Source organism: Uloborus diversus, chromosome 1 (assembly GCF_026930045.1).
Source record: "Uloborus diversus isolate 005 chromosome 1, Udiv.v.3.1, whole genome shotgun sequence".
Lineage (NCBI taxonomy): Eukaryota > Metazoa > Arthropoda > Arachnida > Araneae > Uloboridae > Uloborus > Uloborus diversus.
Window position 1 is genome coordinate 241,881,310 of NC_072731.1, and position 21,247 is coordinate 241,902,556.

At 33.6% G+C, this 21,247-nt stretch overlaps 1 protein-coding gene across 1 annotated transcript in view; it reads left to right on the forward strand.

Annotated features, from left to right (window-relative positions):
* Window positions 1-11,767: 11,767 nt before the first annotated feature.
* Window positions 11,768-21,247, forward strand: part of LOC129234214 (tubulointerstitial nephritis antigen-like) — a 74,504-nt gene continuing 65,024 nt past the window's right edge. The window contains exon 1 of the mRNA XM_054868137.1: window positions 11,768-12,276. Coding sequence (XP_054724112.1) covers window positions 11,955-12,276 — 322 coding nt within the window. The 5' untranslated portion in view covers window positions 11,768-11,954. The remainder of the gene's footprint in view (window positions 12,277-21,247) is intronic.

The following is a 21,247-nucleotide window of genomic DNA, read 5'->3' on the forward strand; positions in this document are numbered from 1 at the left end:
TAAGCAAGAAGAGCGCCTGTTGAGCCAATGTGCAATAAAGGAGTTATACGTGCGGAAATTAGAATTGTTTTCTTATGTTGAACTGCACTGTTTACACTCTGACATGCTGCTGGACTTCGAATTTGCTTGCTGTCAAGTTAACTGACTGTACCTTGAAAAAAAGATGACTTCTTAGGTTAAGATGCGTTCCCCTTCATTCCTTAGTTCGATCATTTGCTGATAAGTTCCTGAGAGACAGAGTGAGTTTCCTTTACTATTAAAGACACATCTAAGCAAGTACTCTTTCAATGATATTAAAAGAAAAAGAGAAACTTTTAAAGCGGTAGAATCCATGAATCCGAATTTGAAGCGAATGAGGATGTGTACCTTTCCTGAAGTAGAATCAGCTCTATTCAGTTGGTTTCAGCAGTATCAAAATCAAAACCATGCTTTTGATTTTTTTTTTTTTTTTTTTTTTTTTTTTTTTTGTCGGACTGATTTAGAGTCAGAGTCGAAGTCGAGAGTCGGGAATCGAAGGTTTAAAACTCCAGGAGTCGCAGTTGGTCGATTTCGAATCAGAGTCGAACTTCATTTTGAGATAAAGGCGTCAGAGCTGAAAAGGCTCTAAAATTTCTGGAGTCGGAGCAGGAGGCGAAAACGGCCATTTTCCCTCCGACTCCCAGTAAATATGAATAAAGTCTTTCAAGTTCACCAAGAAAAAAAAATAATATCAACCAAAAAATGTTTTTTGACCTTTCTTATCTTAACTAGGGGCACATACTATTTAAATATATTTCCTCACAAAGTTTAAATAGCTAAACGGAAATAAAATCACCGGGTGCAGGAATTTCAGCTTTAATTTTTAAACTTTTGAAGCATAAAGTGATTTTTCTTTTCGAAGTTCCCCTTATATCTTTTTCAGTGTACTGAGAAAAAAATGCGCCCCAAGAGCACACATTACGTAAATTTGTTTTTTGAGCCGGACCAGGAGCCAAGTTACCCCTGACTCAGCACCCAAAGGTATTGCTTTGGAATGGGAATTTGGAGAATACGAGCATATTTAACGTGCCCCGGTCACCATTAACGAAAACGGAAGATCTTTGACTGAGTTGGACAGAACCCAGAGCCCTCCAGCTAGGAGTATGACGCCTTACTGATCAGGCCTCCCCAGGCACCGCTGCCTCCCGTTACGTCAGTCTGGATCTGTTAGTATATTAATGGTCTCCGACCTTTTAATGACAATTCTTTCAAGTAAATGTACTTTCCTCCGCACACATCCCACCACTTAGCTGTGAGCCTTAGGTTCTAGCGCCCGGGGCGTCCGCGTAGCGGGTCCCCCGCACGGCTGGGTGCGACGGTCGATAGTCGTCTGGGCTACGGACGGTCTTGGTGCTTATTACGCCGGGGAAGGTCCCCTTGCTGGGCGTCAGCACATCTGAAAGTTTACCCCTTAATGTGTGAACTTTGCTCGCCATGAGATACGGGATATCTCCTAGTACCTCTTTGGTGTTCCATGGCTCCCTAAGTAAATGTACTATAAAGAGCGTCGTAATGCTGGTGCATTCCTTTGTTCAAAAAAGTGTAGAATAAATTCTAAAGACTATTTCTATAAACCTGGTTTGCACAAAAAAGGATGAAATAAAATAAGTATACGATTTCTTGATTGAAACACTCAAAAATTGAAGTTGAATTTAATATCTTCATATTTATATCAATGCTAAAACAGCCAATAAAATTAAAATTAAAAAAATTGAGGGAAGAAATAGGCTGTATACAGCTCTGTTCGGATAGTTTTTACTATACTACTTGTATTTCTTCTCCTATCAATATTTAATTTAAATTTTATTGACTACTTTATGATTAGTTTTAATATAAAGATTTTAAGATCAACTTCAATTTTTGAGTATTGCACTTAAGAAATCACAGAATAACTTCAATCGTAGTTTTTAGTGCGAACCAAGTTTATAGAAAGTCTTTAAAATTATAAAATATTTTTTATATTTAACTGATTCATTGAAAAAGATGCGAAGAGCAACTAAAACGGATGTCCAAAGAAAGAAAATGTTGTTTATACGGATCTTACATAGTCCCGTTTTAGAAAGCCTAACAAAGAGTTTTACCGTGCCTTTAATTTCGATAGTTACGATTCATTTTTTGGAGACATTCCATTTCACAAATTCTTGAGTGCTTCCGGCTAACTAACGGAAACTAGAGGCCCACACCCGGAAGCTGCGAGGTCAGTTCACTTTTGATTTCCTTACTACTCAACTTCCGCTAAATGTCTCTACCGGACTTCCATGACATAAGAAAGTAAGTAAACAAATAATTTTTATTTTTTACTTGTGAGGAACCACGCTTTCTTTTTGACAGATCCATAATACTTGCCTTCACTGAACTGTACAAATATGAAAATATCAAAACACGAGAAAATCGCCTGACAAGGTATGACGGGAGAAAATTGCTTCTACGTTTGAACGATGCTTGTCTATTTGGTGATATTTTCATAGTTGAAATTTTAACCATAACTACAGTAGATTAACCCTAAACTCCAGTAGGTAGCGTTCATTTTCGTTTCTTCATTCTCCTTAAATAACAGTTTCACCAGTAAAACTGTTCAGTTACCGGATCCAGTTCAGCCTTGTCAAAATAAAGCCTTTCCCAGCATTTCAAACATTATTCGCAATTTCAGAGGTCGAATACGCTACCTTGCGGTGATTAACAATACTAAAGAAAAAGGTGAAACGTTCCATTCCACGCGTTTTTTGGGGGGTAAATTACAAGCTTCAGACAGTTTGTGGTGTAATGTTATTTCAGAAGAATAGAGAAGAAAGCTTCCCACAAACAAGATGAAAAAATGCTGTCATTCACTAAGCATCAAAGCAAGTTACGCGATTGGTTTGTTTTACCTTTTTCATCCGCCATTAGACAGTGGCTGCTGCGCCAACTATAGTTTATTGGAGTTGCGAATATACAAAAAATATTATCCAATTATCATGCCGTGGCACGAGTTTCATTTGTTGGTGACGTCAGCGTTACTCGATCAGTGAATTCGCTAGTATATATGAGAGGATTTAAAGATTTCTTGCAGCTCTCTCATAGTTTAGGGGTCAACCCCTCCCCGCCCAGATCCCTTGGTTTTGTATGCGTTGCCAATCCTTTTACTGCAGTTTATGTGCATGTGAGAACTGTTAAGAAATGTTGAAATTAAGACTTTATTTTCACGATTTTTTTTTTTTTTTTAAGCGGAAATTAAAAAAACGAGCTTGTGCAATAAAGCTGACGTAGAGTAGGTGACAAAAATGCAAAATAAATAAATAAATAAATAAATAAAATAAAATAAAATAAAAATGAAAATTTGCAGTTACTACCCTTCACCTGCCCACAGCAGAATAATTTAGCTTTACTTGATAGAAATTTCCCAATAATTCAATTCAAAAATAGAAAAGTGATAAATGCAAAAAAAAAATAATAAAATTTGCAGTTACTGCTCATCACTTGCCTACGGCAGAATAATATAGCTTTACTTGATAGAAATTTTCTAATCATTCAATTCAAAAATAGAAAAGTAATAAAAACTAGTCTTTTTCAATCTTGGCAGGTGGTAAAAGTGTAACCTCCGCAAAACAATATTGTTGTAGTAGTTTTGTCCCATAATCTTATTTTTTCATTTTGAGTTTCTGAGATGAACAAAATGTTCAAATTCTGTTCTTTTTAAAAAGTCGTGTTTTCTGTGAACATCCGTCAGTGTTCAAAAAATATTCAATATTTCTTAGATAAAACGTCTTAAATTTTCAATTACGATTTTGGACAGCAATATTTACTTCCTGAGAAGATAAGTCCAAGATATCAGATTTTTGTCCACTTTCATCAGTTAAGATGTGAGCTAAGATAAGATTCTTCTTTAAGTTCACGTTCTTCTTCGGGGGATGATTTTAATTTGCTCTGCTTTTCAATTGTTTCTTTATCCAATTCATTAAAACACTACAATATTTTCTCTCGGCATTTTCTCAAATCGATTTTTCATATTGAAGAAAAAAATATGTCAGTTTCCCCGTAGGCGCTAATGTTAAGAGATTTGAACTTTTCAAAATTGAACGGAAAGTCGTTCAAATCAAAAAGATATTTTCGATACATGTTCTTCATCAAAAGCTTTTTCCTACGCAGTTTGTTTGAAGCAAATTCTTCTCTAAGTTCAAGATTTATTTTTGCTTTGAATTTCCCCGTAGGCGCTAATGTTAAGTTTTTTTTAAAACTGTTCCAAATTGAACGAAAAATTGTTCAAATCGAAAAATCAAATATGGGAATAAGGTGTCCTCGCGGAGATGTTTCGAAAAAAAAATGTTCGAATCGGACTATTCCCTCAAAAGTTATTAGGAGGGACAGACAGAGCGACGGACCGACAGACATTTTTCCTCAATACCTTACTTTCAATTTTTAATTTTTCAATATTTATTTAATTATCTTATTTATTTTTAACTTTTTTTACTTCCTTTTACAAAAAAGGAAGTATTGTATTCGCGAAAAAATTTTCACTCAAAAATCGCCCTTAATTTCCATTTTGCTCACCCCCAAATGAATGTTGAGTTTTTTTTTCGATTCGACCACATGCGGAAAAGTGCCTAAGAATGTATAGACACGCGAAATATCCATTTTGACCATCACCGAGGTAATTACAACGACTTTTCTCGTGACGTCTGTATGTATGTGCGTATGTGTGTATGTGCGTATGTGCGTATGTGCGTATGTATCTCGCATAACTCAAAAATGGTATGTCCTAGAAAGTTGAAATTTGGTACATAGACTCGTAGTGGGGTCTAGTTGTGCACCTCCTATTTTGGTTGCATTCGGGTGTTTCTAAAGGGGTCTTTTGCACCTTTTTGGGGGGAAATCATTGTTAATTTCGATGCAAACTCAAGTGGTGTTATAATTTGGCGGTCACTTGGCGATTAATCGCCAGTCTTTTGGTTGCCAAGTTTTGTCGCCAACTTGGCGAAAAATTTGGCGATTTTTTTTTTTTTTTAAATCTGCTTTCAATGTGGCCATTGCTAGTGATATTTAAAGAGTTAGAGAGAGAATCCCATTAAAATTGCAATAATAGGGAAATAGCATTAAATTGGTGTAAAAGGAAGTCATGTGATGCACACATCAGCTCGTTTTCGAAATATTTTTAAGATGCATTAAGCTTTCTTTCATGCTTTTTTCTTCTTTTTCTGACTTTTACTGGGAAAGTAGGCTAATATAAAGGAGGGGAAAAAATTAAAATGCTTCAAACTCAGCTCTTCCTTGAAGTTAAAAAACTTACCATCTCGGAATTTTAAAAAAAAGGCTTTAAAAAAACATAAATAAAATGTTGTGAAAATAAAATGAATGATGAAAAAAATTAGACCTAAGTTCACCATTTTCTTCAAAAATAAAATCGTCTGGATCTCTTTCTTTAAGATACATAATAAAGCACTGTGAATTTTCTTTCATTTTCATCGCTAAAGTTTTATTGAATCCTCCTTAGGCTTTAATGCTTTAAAAAAAAAAATAAGTGTTCATTTTGATTGTTTTTTTCGCCAAGAGTTTTTTTCGAACAAAGTTTAAAAAACAAGTCCATCCTCGAAATTCGGAATATACATCTGCCTTAAATTTCTCCGTTAGCGTTAATGTTAAAGAAAAAATAAATAACTTCAGTTAGAACATGTTTTTCGCCAAGAGCTTTTTCCAACAAAGTTTCTTTCAAGCAAATCCGTCTAAAGTTTGGGATCTACACTCGCCTAAATTTCCCCGTAGGCGTTAATGTAAAAATATTTCAATTGTTCATTTCAAACGTAGGTTTTGAATATACTCTAATGAGGAAAAAAATGATAAAATAAGAAAAAATATTAAAAAAATTATGCATAAACCTTAGATTTTTTTTTCTTTTTAGTGGAAGACTTTATAAACATCCGGTATATTTTCAATTAGTATATATGTAGATGGGAGGTTTACTCATACTTGCCCCTCCGCCCCCCCCCCCTCCCCTCCACACACCGAGCCACAGTTGCACAATTGCGTTACTTTTCAGTGTTAAAAAAAAATCGTATAGCTGAACATTAAAGAGCACTTCTAAAGTTTTAAACCTAACTTCAATGTGAATCGATTGTTGGGGCAAACCTAACCTGCCATCACAGAGAAGGTTACGTAGATCCTTGTCACAGCCACAGGTCACAGCATCACGACGCTGCCAAGTTAGGTTTCCCCCCTCCAGTTTAAATATTGATTAACCAAAGAGAGAAAAATTTAAACTTTTAAACGATTATTTTTGATAAACTTAGGATAATTAAAACTTATTTTTAAGCGCCTGAATTACACTTGTGGATCAGGTATTAGGAGTACGATCATTAAAGTTGATAAATGAACAGACTCATCATTAACAAGGTATAGAAGGTATGCATAAACATTGAACACGTTCTTTGCTCCTCTCTCCGGGAAAAAAAAAGTTGAAATCACGCGCCTGTAATCACGTTCACGATTATAAATGTTTGCCTAATTAATCTCATATGAGTAACACGCAAATTTAAAAAAAAAATGATTAATTTGCAATATCATAAGACTCTTAGCTTAAGACACTAATTTTTCGATCAGAAAAAAAGGATGATAGAAATATTTTATCGTTCAGTTAATATACGAGCACTCAAAAAATATCTTCGTAACTTTATACTTTTATTCTTTAAACTAGTGGTACCAGCGCGGCTTTGCCCGTAGTAGAAAATTAAAAGGTCTTTTGGTTCGCCTGTATATTTACAAATAATGTATGGTGAATTTTCTCGCCAATTGGCTTGCCCATGTTACGGTTCCACGTTATGATACTTGGTAATTTACTCGTCCATCTTATGATTATTTTGCTCATGAAAATGTTCTTAAAATTGGAATAGAAAAAGAACAAAATCGAATTTTCGAAAAATCGCTTCAAGGTGCACACCTACATGCTAAAAACTAATTCTGTGCCAAATTTCATAAAAATCGGCCGAACGGTCTAGACGCTACGCGCGTCACAGAGATCCAGACATCCTGACAGAGAGAGATCCATACAGAGAGACTTTCAGCTTTATTATTAATAAAGATTATATTTTTAATAACAAATATGCAGAGATACCAAAGTAGTTTGATTTATTGCAGTACAATACAGTACAGTCATTTAGTATTGAATAAATACCTTTGTGATCAGATCTAACAACGTTTTATTACACGAAATTTGCACATTACTGCAGACCCTTGTTTCGGGGTTTCAGGGAACCCTTTTTTTACTTCCTTTTACAAAAAAAGGAAGTATTGTATTCGCGAAAAAATTTGACCCAAAAATCGGCCTTAATTTCCATTTTGCTCACTCCCGAATGAATGTTGAGTTTTTTTTTTCAACCCGACCAGACGTGGATATGTGCCTAAGAACGTACAGACACCCGAAATATCAATTTTGACGATTCCTGAGTTAATTACAACGAGTTTTCTCGTGACGTCTGTATGTACGTATGTATGTGCGTATGTGTGTATGTGTGTATGTATGTCGCATAACTCAAGAGCGGAATGTCCTAGAAAGTTGAAATTTGGTATGTAGACTCCTAGTGGAGTCTAGTAGTGCACCTTCTTTTTGGTTGCATTCAGATGCTCCGAAGGGGGTCTTTTGCCCCTTTTTGGGGGGAATCATTGTTAATTTCGATGTAAAAAGTGGTGTTACAATTTGGCGGACACTTGGCGATATATCGCCAATGTTTTGGTCGCCAAGTTTTGTCGCCAACTTGGCGACAAATTTGGCGATTTTTTTTTTAAATCTGGTTTCAATTTGACCATTGTTGGTAATATTTAGAGAGTAAACTATTGAATCATATTAAAACTGCCAATAATGAGAAAATGACATTAAATTAAAAGTAAAAAGAAGTCATGTGATGCACACATTAGCTCGTTAAGGCAATGAAGTATGAGTTTTAGAATGAAAATTTGGACTTTTCATTGCTCGATTGCAAATTCTCATAGCAGCTTTCAAAAAACATTGCCGAGCTTATCTCGGTTGCGAAAACAGTTTTGAAAGTACTAGCACAAGCACACCCTCAGACATTTAAATATGGATTTTTTAAAGTTTCAACTTACAAAGTGCTAGAAATTTCAATGAAACAAAATTGTGTTCTCTTCCTAACGAGAGTTTCATTCCCTATAGATTTATGGCATAAAATCGTAAAATACAAAATTTCGAGAATGTTGAACTACCTCTAAAAGTCACTAACTATGAGTGTAAACTTCACAATACTTGGGGGGGGGGGAGCGGGTAGGCCTTCGTATGCCCCCCCCCCCCATGGTGTGTTAGCGGCGCTGAATACGTATGTTGTGTTTACCCGAACACCCCCGAGTTATTATCAGCCCCAGCGAAGCAGCAGTGAAACGGCATGGCGCAACTAGGCTTAAAATAAAAAAAAATGATGCATGAAGTTTTGTAAAACATGAAGTTTTGTAAAAATTAAGTTTTGTAACTTGTGATTAGTCGAAGACCAGCTTCTTTTTTTTTTTTTTTTTTTTCATTGTCAATAGTATTAACTTATTCTGATACTATCCACCTATAAACTACGATGGTCATCTTACTAATATTATATATGCGAAAGTTTGTCTGTATGGATGTATGGATGTATGGATGTATGGATGGATGTTTGTTACTCTTTCACGCAAAAACTACTGAACGAATTTTGATGAAACTTTACAATAATATAGCTTATGCATCAGAATAACACATAGGGTAGTTTTCGTCCCGTTATGGGGGGCAAAACCGACTTAGGGGGCAATAAAACACAATTTTTGTATAAATTCTCTAGTATTGGGATGAAAAAATACTTGCACATATTTACATTATATGTCCATCGAAAGCTCTGATTTTTCTGCTGAAGATGGCACCTGTTCGAAATTTCTAAGTAGAATAAAAAACGAGTTATGAGCTTTTTAGATCCATGTTCGAAGACTTTCCTCAACTCAATACAGTATTTAGTGTATCATCTCCACTCCCTGTCGATAACGACAATTGCTGTATTGTTGACTTTCTTTGCTTTTCGTGATTGTTCAAGGCTTTTCTCAAGTCAAATCTTGAAGTAAGATTTTTGCACAAGATTGGCAAATAATACATGATTTGGCTGATGATTTTCAATTTAAACGGAACTTTAATGTAATTAATGGTTTTTATTATTATTTATGCTGATTGAACACTTACTCATTATCCAAACAACCAGCAGATCGCCAAAATTTTTGCAGAAAGATTTCCGTAGCTGATGCATTTGGCAGTTTTTTCAACGTTGCTGTTTTTGAAGCCGAAGACTACGTCATAATGTTTCTCAGCTTTCACCATGTAAACAAAATATCGCCAATGAAAGAATTTTCAAAAGACCTTTTTTACTGTGTTAAATAATCCAGCAACTAAATTAGGCAAATCCATAAACAGCACAAAAACTTCCATTAATTTTCCTTTTTGCACAATTTCAAACAATCACCAAATTGTTTTACTTATTTTGGTAACATTTCGGATGAAACTGTTTAGCGCCATTTTATGGTGACCAAAAATATCTCAGCATCTAGCGACGATATCTCTGTAACGAAAATTAATATCATATCGTTTTACAAAGTAAGGAAAGAATGGGGGAGCATCATCGAAGGTACCCCAAAACGACTTTCACAAATTCGGTAAAATCGCACCAAGAGCCACAATGATTGAAATTTCCCGAAATAACTAAAGCAAGTATAAGGGGATTACGAGCGCAGCTACTTTTTTTTAATCACTTCGTACTTCATTAGCCATACAGAGAAGGTTTTAGACTCCATGTTAAAAAAAAAAGTATCAACAGATTAATCTTTTTAAATATGAGAAGATTAATTTCATGTTTTTTAAATTTGTATATGCTTAAATATAGTGCTTTCGTTTCTAAATCAATATTACTTTGTTCTTTATACTTATTGCTATTTTAGTTTTATGGGTAAGGAAGAAACTCGATTTTTAATCACGTCAAAAAGATGTGTTTTAAATTCTTTCACTTAAAACAGAAAACAAAAGCAAGTAACGATTTTTTCTAATAATTATTACTGACCCAGGCAACGCCGGGTATTTTTGCTAGTTAAGGTTATAATTATTGAAATAGAAAACGTGCCTTTGAGCAAAGCTGGTCGGGCAAAGCGGGTTTAGGATTTAATCATATATTTATTTAAAATTTCTTGACTCGTGTGCTGACTTAGATTTTCTCTTTCAATAGGATAAGTATAACTTAAAAAAGTTATTTTTTAGGATGGCACACACAATTAATTAGCCTATTAATCAACTCAGTTATTTCTTTATGTTTTATAAACAAATATACTGACTTTAAATTAAATAAGTACAACTGTTTCACATTTCTTTATATAATGGAAGGTAGCTAGTCAACTATTTTAATCATTTATAACTTCATATTTGATTGGAAAATGTACCAAACCACAATTAGTCAAGCTTACCCGCTTTGGGCTCCCTGGTAGGGCAAAGCAGGTTTTTCACATGTTTGTTAAGTTGGATAATAAATAAATTTTGGGTTTGAAATAATACAGAAACATTACTTTTTATTTTGAAGTTCAAAAACCCTGCTAGGAAATAAAACCGAAATTGTTGCGATTAAAATCTAAAAACTACAATTTTCGAGCGTTCTTCGAAAACCTATCCGCTTTGGGACACCCTCCCCTATGTGTAGCACAGGTAGAACCGAATAGGCCGGTAAGACCGGTAAAAGTCAAGCATTTTTTAAAAAGGCCCTTTTCTGGGCCACTCTGGATACGATGATTATCTTAATTACGAAAACTATTGTTCTGGTTTTAAAAAAGGGGGAAAGGGAACACATCTTCCAAATTTTAAACAAAAATTAAATCTCTTTAAAAAAAAAAGAGCTGATGTGTGCATCACATGACTTCCTTTTACTCCAATTTAATGTTATTTCCTCATTATTGGCAGTTTTAATGTGATTCAATTATTTACTCTCTAAATTTCACCAACAGTGGCCATATTGAAACAAAATTTAAAAAAAAAAATCGTAAAATTTGTCGCCAAGTTGGCGACAAAACTTGGCGACCAAAAGACTGGCGATGTATCGCCAAGTGTCCGACAAATTACAACACCACTTGAGTTTACATCGAAATTAATAATGATTTCTCCCCAAAAAGGGGCAAAAGACCCCCTTAAGAACATCCGAATGCAACCGAAATTGAAGGTGCACAACTAGACCCCACTAGGAATCTACGTATCAAATTTCAACTTTCTAGGGCATATCTTTTTTGAGTTATGCGAGATACATACGCACATATATACGTACATACAGACGTCACGAGAAAACTCGTTGTAATTAACTCGGGGATCGTCAAAATGGATATTTCGGGTGTCTGTAGGTTCCTAGGCATATATCCACGTGTGGTCGGGTCGAAAAAAAAAACTCAACATTCATTCGTGGGTGAGAAAAATGGAAATTGAGGCCGATTTTTGAGTGGAAATTTTTTCGCGAATACAATACTTCCTTTTTTGTAAAAGGAAGTAAAAAAAATCCTGGGGATGTTTGAACTCCTTTATCCCCCTTCAGAATACGACCTTGGTTTCCACAATCTACATCTCAAATTGTCATTTCTTCACACATGGAATTGCCCAACTACGACAGGTTTAGATATAATAAAGAGCGAAAAATCTTTCACTTCGGTTTCATTTCTGATAAACTGAGGTGGCGCTGCAGAGCAACAAGTTAAAATAAACAAGCAGACGGTTTCTCTCAACAACTTTTCGAATAGGTGAAAGTTCCGAAGGAAGTGTGGTGGGACGGTTGCGCTTGACTGAGATTATTCTAAGGGTTTTTTATTGTAAATATTGGCGCGAAATTCTTTTTTTTTTCTTATTTCTTTTTCTTCCTATTTCATTATCATTTGGATATGTGAATTTTCAGAAGAGTTTTTCCGAAGTGCCGACCATTTTGTAAAATAAAATGGAAAATAATATTTTCATCCTCACTTTTCTTTTATTAAAATTTTTCATCGCGTTTGTGAGTGCCCAATTTGGGTCCTATGAACCATATGTTCCTTATTATCGGTATGGAGAAAACGATTTAAGAGGGGACTATTGTCGAACGAGACGACCGGAAAATTGCTGTCCGGGAAGAGACGACACTTGTACAGTACCTATCCTTGGTACTGTTTGTTATTGCGATTTGTTCTGCAATCGAACGAACAGTGATGACTGCTGTCCTGATTTTAAAAGTGCGTGCCTTGGTGAAGCAGTGACTCCACCGGAACAAATTATATTACCAAGTAAGTGTCCTTTTTAGGGCTGTTTTTTAGATATATGTTGTTATCATTTATGTATGACTAGTGGTACCCACACGGCTTTGCCCGTAGTTGAAAAATTAAAAGGTCATTCCGTTCGCCTGTATATTTACTAATACAGTGAAACCTGTGTAAGTTTACCACTTGCGGTGCAGTACTTAGGTGGTCAACTTAGACAGGTGGTCAACTTGAAAAGGGGGGTAATGGTTTTTTTTTTTTTTTTCGTCATTTCTTGCGTCATGTTTTCATTTTTTGACTAGTTGACACTTACTCTTTCTGTTCAACTCACTTTCATTGTTTAACATTACTTTGAAACAAAAATGTAAAATGTTATTCAAATATTTTTAGAAATAATTTTCCCAGAATGACGTATAATGTGTCATGCAATTTTAAAATTTCAGTAAATTGATCAAAAAAAAATGTTATATCTTATTGTTTATGAAAAGTTACTTGTTTGATATTAATAGTTCCTAAAAATTCATAGCTATTCAAAAACAACAAATTTTTCGCCTTTTTTTTCTCATATACATTTATAATGATGATCTATTGTTCAACAAAATAATTCCTTATTGAAGTTTGGCGCATTTATTAGACACTAGTTTTAGTAATTTCCATATGTGTCAGCTAATTTTCTTTGGATTTCTCCCATTTCAATTAATTTTAATATTTCATATTTTTTATCAATCTCAAGTTCAACTAACTTTCTTTTTGAAAGGCATTTTAAGTAAAACTATAACACAAAGAACAACAAGATGGACATTCATAGTTCAAAAATCAGTTGAAAATGAAAATGTCCTATCTCTTAATCCCTTGCACCAGAAATACTGCAATGCAAGTAACTTTACTCTTTAGCACAATTCCAGTGTTGCCACAAAATATTGCTACTGGAAAAAATTACTTAGTACTTTTCTACTGACACATGTTTTTATTGAGCAGAGTACAAAAGGCAATCTCAAATAGAAGAAAAGAAAAACAAGTTTGGAGAAGAAAAGGGTTCTTAATAGTTTTCCCACGTTGTTAAACTCACAAGGAGGTTTAGTTATGCTGTTGTTTTATTTAGTTGGTAAAATGCTGGTCTGGCATCGAAAATATTCTTGGAAAGCTATAAAATAAATAATAATATAAAATAAAAAAAATTTGCTACAAAGTTTTAAAAAATAAACCAATTGGCCAACTTACAAAGGGTTTTTTACAATACTCCAAACCAAATTTGGTGCACATCAGTGGTCAAGATAGACAGGTGGTCAAGATAGAGAGGTGGTCAAGTTACAAAGGTTTTCCTTCATTATATAAGATGGAACTAATTCCGTTCCTGACAAAAGCGGTCAACATAGGCAGGTGGTCAACTTACAAGGGTGGTCAACTTTACAGGTTTTACTGTAATGGATGACGAATTTCTCGCCAACTGGCTATGTTCATTCGCTCTCCCATTCCACGTCATGCTAATTTCGTAATTTACTCGTCTATCTTATGATAATTTTGCTCCGGAAAACGTTCTTAAAATTGAAATAGAAAAAGAATAAAATCGAATTTTCAAAAAATCGCTTCGAGGTGCACACCCCCATGCTAGAAACTAATTTCATGAGAATCGGCCGAACGGTCTAGGCTCTATGCGCGTCACAGACATCCAGACAGAGAGACTTTCGGCTTCCGCTTTATTATTAGTAAAGAGTAATAATAAAGATAGTGTGATCAATAATTTCTAAGTGGTGAATTTGTTTTTCTTTTATTTTCCAAGAAGAAAAAACGTACTCTGATTATATTTATATTTGAACTTTTGCGCAAATTTATACCGTTTAGTGAATTAAAGATTTAAAAAGAAAATATTATACGATCGCAACTTAAGAAAGATTTTCAAAGAATGGTTTCGGAAATAATTTTTTGGGAAATAAAACTGTAACCAAGAAACTGATAAATAAAAAATTCTGCGAGAAAAAACACAAAACTGATCTAGTGCACCTGTGCTTTATGTTCACAGGGCAGTAAACACGATCAGAAAAATCAAGGTTTCCTCATTGTGCTCATTAACGCCGAGTCTGGCATGAGTTTTCAGTTTAAATTTATTTCTTACTGCTAACAAATGCCGGCGCTTCACGATAAAACTTGTAAACTTGCTTACGCTTGATCATGGAAACTCTTGTTCATGTTCAGCAATCAGGCTTGAAAAAAATAAAGAAAAATTTTGTGGCAGATTGCAAAAATAACCAAAAAGTAAACATTTTAAATCCCATGATTACAGGAAAAGCCTGTAAAACAAAAGCCAGAATTTTACTTGTTCATATTCGAGAAAAAAAATGGCAACAGATCTTTCGTCTCAATGATTTTCTTCACCGCTACAAATCTTAATAAAAGCATTGTTGCGGAAAGTTGAGATGAAGCACTGAATAATAATTTGAATGGAGGAAAGCCTTTGAAAAATAGGGATTTTATGTCGAAATCTAAGTGTCATAATTAATAGTTTTTAATTGATATCTCCGCAGATTAGATTATTATCGGAGGATTATGTTAAATAGTCAAACATAAAGACGGGAAAAATACGAATCTCTCGATACCTGTTTCAATGGTCAGTTCACTGGCGTTCGAGAGAAGTAACTCGGACATAGATACATACATAGATACATTCATAGGTACATACATAGATACGCTCAGTTTTTAATTATATAAGATTTAAACCATCACTAAAGATTTGTTCATTAAAATCATATTACACCAAATCTTCTTTTTAAATGCTAATTTATGTACGAAGGATAAACGAATAAAAAGAATATGTCTTTAAAATGTATGCAAAAAAAATTTTTTGCTCTTTGCAATGGCCGAAAATATTTTAGAGTCTCGTTTTGGGAAAATAAATAATTCGTCTCCTTTAACCCAGCCATTCCCAAACCCATCCGTACAACAATACCCCACTGAAGCGTGATCCCATCAATCATGAGTGATAGAACGTAAAATGCTAAGAACAAAAACATATTTATTTTGCCTTGCACCAAGCATACGGAACCCTCTCGTTTCTTGGTGAGTTCTTTACCGTTTTGCTTCAATAATTTTTCATGCTGTGAAAGGAAACTTGCTATTGATGAATACTTTGAAAATAGAAAAGTATTATTGAAATCAGATAGTATCTAACCTACCACGCAAAAATTCACTTGCAAGTTCAAAAAATTTTTTTAAAAAATCACAGTTTCTTTGATTTTTCAAAAATTTGATTTCAATGTTTTTTTTACTATTATTATTGTTATTTGAGAAGAAATTGCAACGGATGTTACTATTTAAGAAAAGTAACTGATTTTTCTGCTTTCAGATCACCTTTCAATTCCCCAAATCCATAAAAATTAACGAGAAGTGCCTTTTTTCACATTTTTCGTAAATTAAAAACAAATTCTTGTCAGAGAAACGATGACTTATCACTTGTTTGACCTGCATTTTAACTGCAAAAACCATGCTACATTAAAAAAACTTAAACAGGTACTTTCAAAATTAAACGAAAATTATTAGACGAAAGTTCTTGTTCGTAAACATCGAAAGTTTTGAGTGATTGTAAGATACCCTTTCAGAAGTGTCCTCCAATTAAACACTCCTAAATAATTATATTTCTTATGCAGTAGCTTTTTGCAAAGTTTTTTGTCTTATAGCACCAAAAACAAAAAGAAGAACACCTCGGTTAAAAATTGGGGAAAAACTTTTTTTAAAAAAACGCTGAAATAGTTCATTTTTTCTAAATATTCAATTATTGTTGCGTGATAAGAAAATGTTATCCTACTTGAGATTTTTTCTTTTTCTTTTTTTTGGTGATTTAGTATTAACAAATCAGAACTTTTCTGTTCGATAAATCCAAATGAAATTAGCAAGTAAAACTAAGAAATTAATTACTTAAAGATACCAAAGGTAAACATAGAAATTAATTACTTTTCTGTACAGCAGTACCCGTTGTCCGATTGCATATTTTAAAAAAATCATGGCAGAAATTTTTTTTAATCAAAAAAAAAAACGGAAATTTTTCATTTTTTTCGAATTATTTGGCTGGTCGCGGGGTTGGAAGATATTATCCGATTTCAATATATATTCTTTTTACTTTTAAGTCGTCCACCAATTGTAACTTTTACCGTCTTGTATCATTGAAAAAACATTGAAGTAACATATTTTTGAGAAAAAAAAAATTGAAAAAAAAAAAAAAAAAACGGTGAAATTCTCCATTTTTTTCGAATTTTTAGACTTGTTGCAAGGTCAGAAAATACAACATCATTTCAATATAATTAGTTTTCAATTCTTCACCAATAGCAAATTTTCCGTTCTGTAGCGTTTAAAAAATATACATTTACACAAAGATGTAAAAAAATACCAAGTAACGTTGAAATTCCTCATTTTTTCAAATTTTCAGTCTTGTTTCTGATTTCAACTTTTTTTTTTTTTTTTTTGTCATACTTATTGTAAAAATCTATTAATCGTAACTTTTCCGCACTATAAAGCTCGAAATTCTTTTTTTCTTTTTTTTTTTTTTTTTTTTTTTTTTTTTTTTTTGCACTACCCTAATGTTCGTATGTGAGGCCAGGGGCGTCCCGAGAGAAAGTCACGGGAGGTCACTGTTCCCTCCCAAATAACTCTTTATTCGGCGATTTTTGTCTGACAATTCGGCGAAATCGTCATCATTCGGCAAAATTTGGAGTTCCATTTGGCGAAATTTGGAGTTCCATCCGGCAAAATTTGGAGTTCATTCATTCGGGAAATTGAGAATTTCCGCTCTCCGATTTTTTTTGAGCAATCACGATTGCTTATTGTTTTCATTTGACTGTTTTTGGCGTCCTATCATTTTATTTTCCCAGCGCCACCCTCCGCACCATCACCGTCGACGGGCTCCTCACGATGCTGCTCCTCTAGCGAAAACCGTCTCCAGGTTGCATCCATGTCCTACACACAAGCGCATACATACACAACTACACGCACATACACACACCTACACACACATACACACACGCATACATACAGACACCTACACAGGGGCGGACTGACTGACTTTGACCCAGTCGGCAAAAAAAATATTTTGGCCCACCTTTATAAATTAGAAAAGTTAAATTAACAGTACCTGATCTCGATTCTTCTGAGGCCGAGCAAAGACATTAAACTACCACTAATTCCTAATTTCCTTAAAGTTTCTAAATCAAGTTTTAAAGTTCTAAAAAAATGAAAATCATGAAACGTAAAATAAAGCTAACATTGACGCATTTTTTATGTGCCTTGAAAGAAGGTTATTAATGGTTACAAGTCTTATAAAAAAAAAAGGCACATTCTAAATCTTCCAATACTGACAAGATTGGAAGGACACGAGGAAAGGGAAGAATCCCCCTGATATTTTTCGAAATTGGTAGATCTATATAGACCTAAGGAGAAAAGAATCGAGAGAAGGCGTTCCCTAGGTACTAGTTCCCTTCCAAGCGATATTTTCAAAATTCTTGTTAAAAACCGCAATTTTACAATTTTTGGAAAAGTTAGAGAAGAGGGAAAAGCGGGAGTTCCCTGAAGATTTTGTTTTCTTTCTTTATTTTTTTTTTCAAATATTTAAGTCTTTTTTTAGTCTTAGAATGTCGGGGGGGGGGGGGAGCTCTTCTCGGGAACTTCTCTGAAATGTGAAGTTTTGCAATTTAGAAATACATTTTTATGCTACCCATGGTAAAATCAATGGATCAGGGAAGCATCGGGGACTCTATAATATGTTCGGAAACTTTAAAAGGAAAGGAGACAGGTTTCTCTAGTATTTCCTCCAAGGATTTTTTTTTTTTGGAAGGCCCAGTGCCTTTCCGCTTTAAGGCTCACCATTGGCTTTTTTCATAATCAACCCTCCTTGCCCCTTAAAAGTTTCAACAAAATTTCACAAAAAGCGAAAATTTTTTCTAAAGGTAAAGATTCATTCACACTGTCCTTGATTGATGAAAGGTAAAGATTCATTCTGTTCTTGAAACCTCAATCCCTCGTTTCAATCACTTATCCACAAGAATTTGATTAGAATATATATGTTCTTAGCATTATTTTTAAAACTAAACATCAAAAAGCTTTTCAATACTTTAAAAATAATTACGATCGAAAGCGTTTGGACTTTGTAAGCACCTAATATACCAAAAAGTATAAAAAGCACCTTGTTTATATGACTTCTATCAAAAAGTGTGATTTTATCTGAAAGCGCACTTCCTCCCGCCCCCCCCCCTTTTTTTTTGTCGGAGGGAAATACTAGTTCCCTCTGGGAAGTTTTTTTTTCTGAAACTAAAATCAATTTTAGGCCATAGTGCTGATAAAAGGATTACGGAGCTCTCTCACGGAAATTTAAATGAGTGAAATTTTAAGCTATCTTTAGTGACACTTTAAGGGAATGGTGAAGGTTCGAAGACTTTGTACGAAAATTTTTGATATTCAAGTCTGAAAAACACAATTGAGGGCTTTGACGCAACAACTAGGTAGGTCCAGACTCGGTTTTTGGTAAGACCGAAAAATAACATCAGTGTGTGATTAATAAAAACTCTGTTATTCTTTCCCACATTATTTATTACAAAGGAGAGGTCTGGTCTTATATTTGTGTCTCGTTGTTGCACCAATCGGAACACCTATATTGTCCACACGCAAAAATGATTTTTAGATAGTTTTTAAAAACAAAAAAAAATTGGAATACCTGGTTCTTACATCAAAGCTCTCAATTGTAGACTATTTCTAGACGTTGGTGACTTCAGAAGAAAGCATTGACGTTACCAAAAGCAGAGTCAGAAGACCGTATACTTCGAAGTTTTTCGAATTTGACGTTCTGGAAACGCGATTTTAGGCTTCAATTTAGAAACGATAGGAGACATCATAAGGGGTGCAAGGTTCGGGCATCTCGAATCTTCAATATAAAACTTTTGTTGAATTTAAGTCATTTTCAAATCTTTTAGGGTATTAAAGACTATGGGGGTGCTTTCTTGAGATTAAAAGACTTATTTAGACTACCTTTGAGTAATAATGGAAGCAAGTTTTGGTTTGTCAGGGGCGTAGCTAAGGGGGGGGTTTTGGGGACAAAACCCCCCCCGAAAAGTTAGTCTCAAAAAAAAAAAGAGAAAAAGAAGAGAGAAGAGAAAGAAAAAAAAAGAAGAAAAGGGAAAAAATCCAAGCGATTATACATATATATATATATATATATATATATATATATATATATATATATATATATATATATATGTATATGTATATATAATATATATATATATGTATATATATATATATATATATTATATATGTATATATATATATAATATATATATATATATATGTATATGTATATATAATATATATATATATATATATGTTATATATATATATATATATATATATATATATATATATATATATATATATATATATATATATATATATATATATGTATATATATATACATATATATATATATATATATAAAAGAAGTAACCCCCCCCGAAAGTCGGGTCTAGCTACGCCACTGTGGTTTGTTATTGACATTCATTTTCCTTGTTTTCCAAGTCTATTTAGAAAAATAACTTGATATTTGTTCTCGCCCACGATATTCCTCTTAACAGGAAGTGTGGCCTGTGACCAGAGGTAAAAATAAACGAGCTGCTGTGTGCATCACACAAGGTTGTAGTTTTGGCCGGACAAAACTGATTTTATCCTGGCCACTGGCTAAAACTGGTCAAAACTGGATTTAACCACCATAGAACTGGCCAAAACTAAATTATGTGAAAATACACTTCTAATTTGTATGTATGTGAGAGATGTGTGTTTTGCAACTAATAAATCTGTTAGTTGGAAGTTGTTTAAGCATAGCAATTTTAGTTAATTAAATTTAATATTAGGGACGTAATTTGCATTATTATAACAATAGTAGTGAACAAATTTTAACTTTCTTCAAAATTACTAACTGAAATTGCTCACAACTAAAACAAAAGACATAAGGAATACAAAACAGCCTGTAACATAAACATAGTAACTTTTCAGTAGTGTTGCCTCTTAATTTTCAAAAGTGGTTTCCCCCTGTACCTTTCGTTTTGTTTTTAAAAAAAGGCCAAGAAGTTCTTTTTTTTTTCTCTCATTTATTCTTCAAAATTACTTGAAATACTTTGTACATTTGTGTGTGAAAATTAAAATCTATTTATTCAGCCTTACAATGTTTCACTCTGTTATTATTTTTTTAAATGTTACTGCATATTTTTCGTGCAAACCTTATCTTCCCAATATGCTGTAATTTCTACAAACTGTAAAACATACTATTTAAATAAATAATGCAAGATGATTGATTATGGTTTGTTTTACATTTCTTTTTAATAACTTATTATGTGGTTTTCGCTTAAAATTTGATAATTACCTAAGTGGCCAAAACTGGATAAAACTGATTTTATCCCGACCGGTTTTAACCGGTTTTATCCATGGTTAAAACCATTGAGAAGGAATACTAATGGAGGGAGCCATAGCAAATGTTTCAGTGAAATAAGCTTGGGATACAATGTTTCCCAGGTCAGATGACTTTTTTGGCTGGGAAGTTGTCGCGTTTTGGCACGCAATCGCTCTTTTGGCATTTAATATTTTTCAGACGACGCGACGGCGCTTATTATGAAGTCCGGGCTACAAATCAGAGCAACTCTGGCTCCAACTCCTTTACCGCATAATATTAAATAAATAAATAAATAACGGATACAAATACAGGCGTATCATTCAAATTCCATCTCCCTACTTCTTTCCGGATTTTAAAATATAATGTATTTGCATTTTTCATGTATTTTGATATTTATTCCGTAAAATGACGGGCATGTACAAATAGTTTAAAGTGTTCTTATATTGATTGAAAATTTATGGAATCATATGCATTGTAATCAATGTTTTGAAATGATTTCATACGCAGGCATACTAGTATTTAAATTGAAGTATAAAAATAGCAAATCTTTTATTATTGCGCATCTGCTGTGCACAGGAG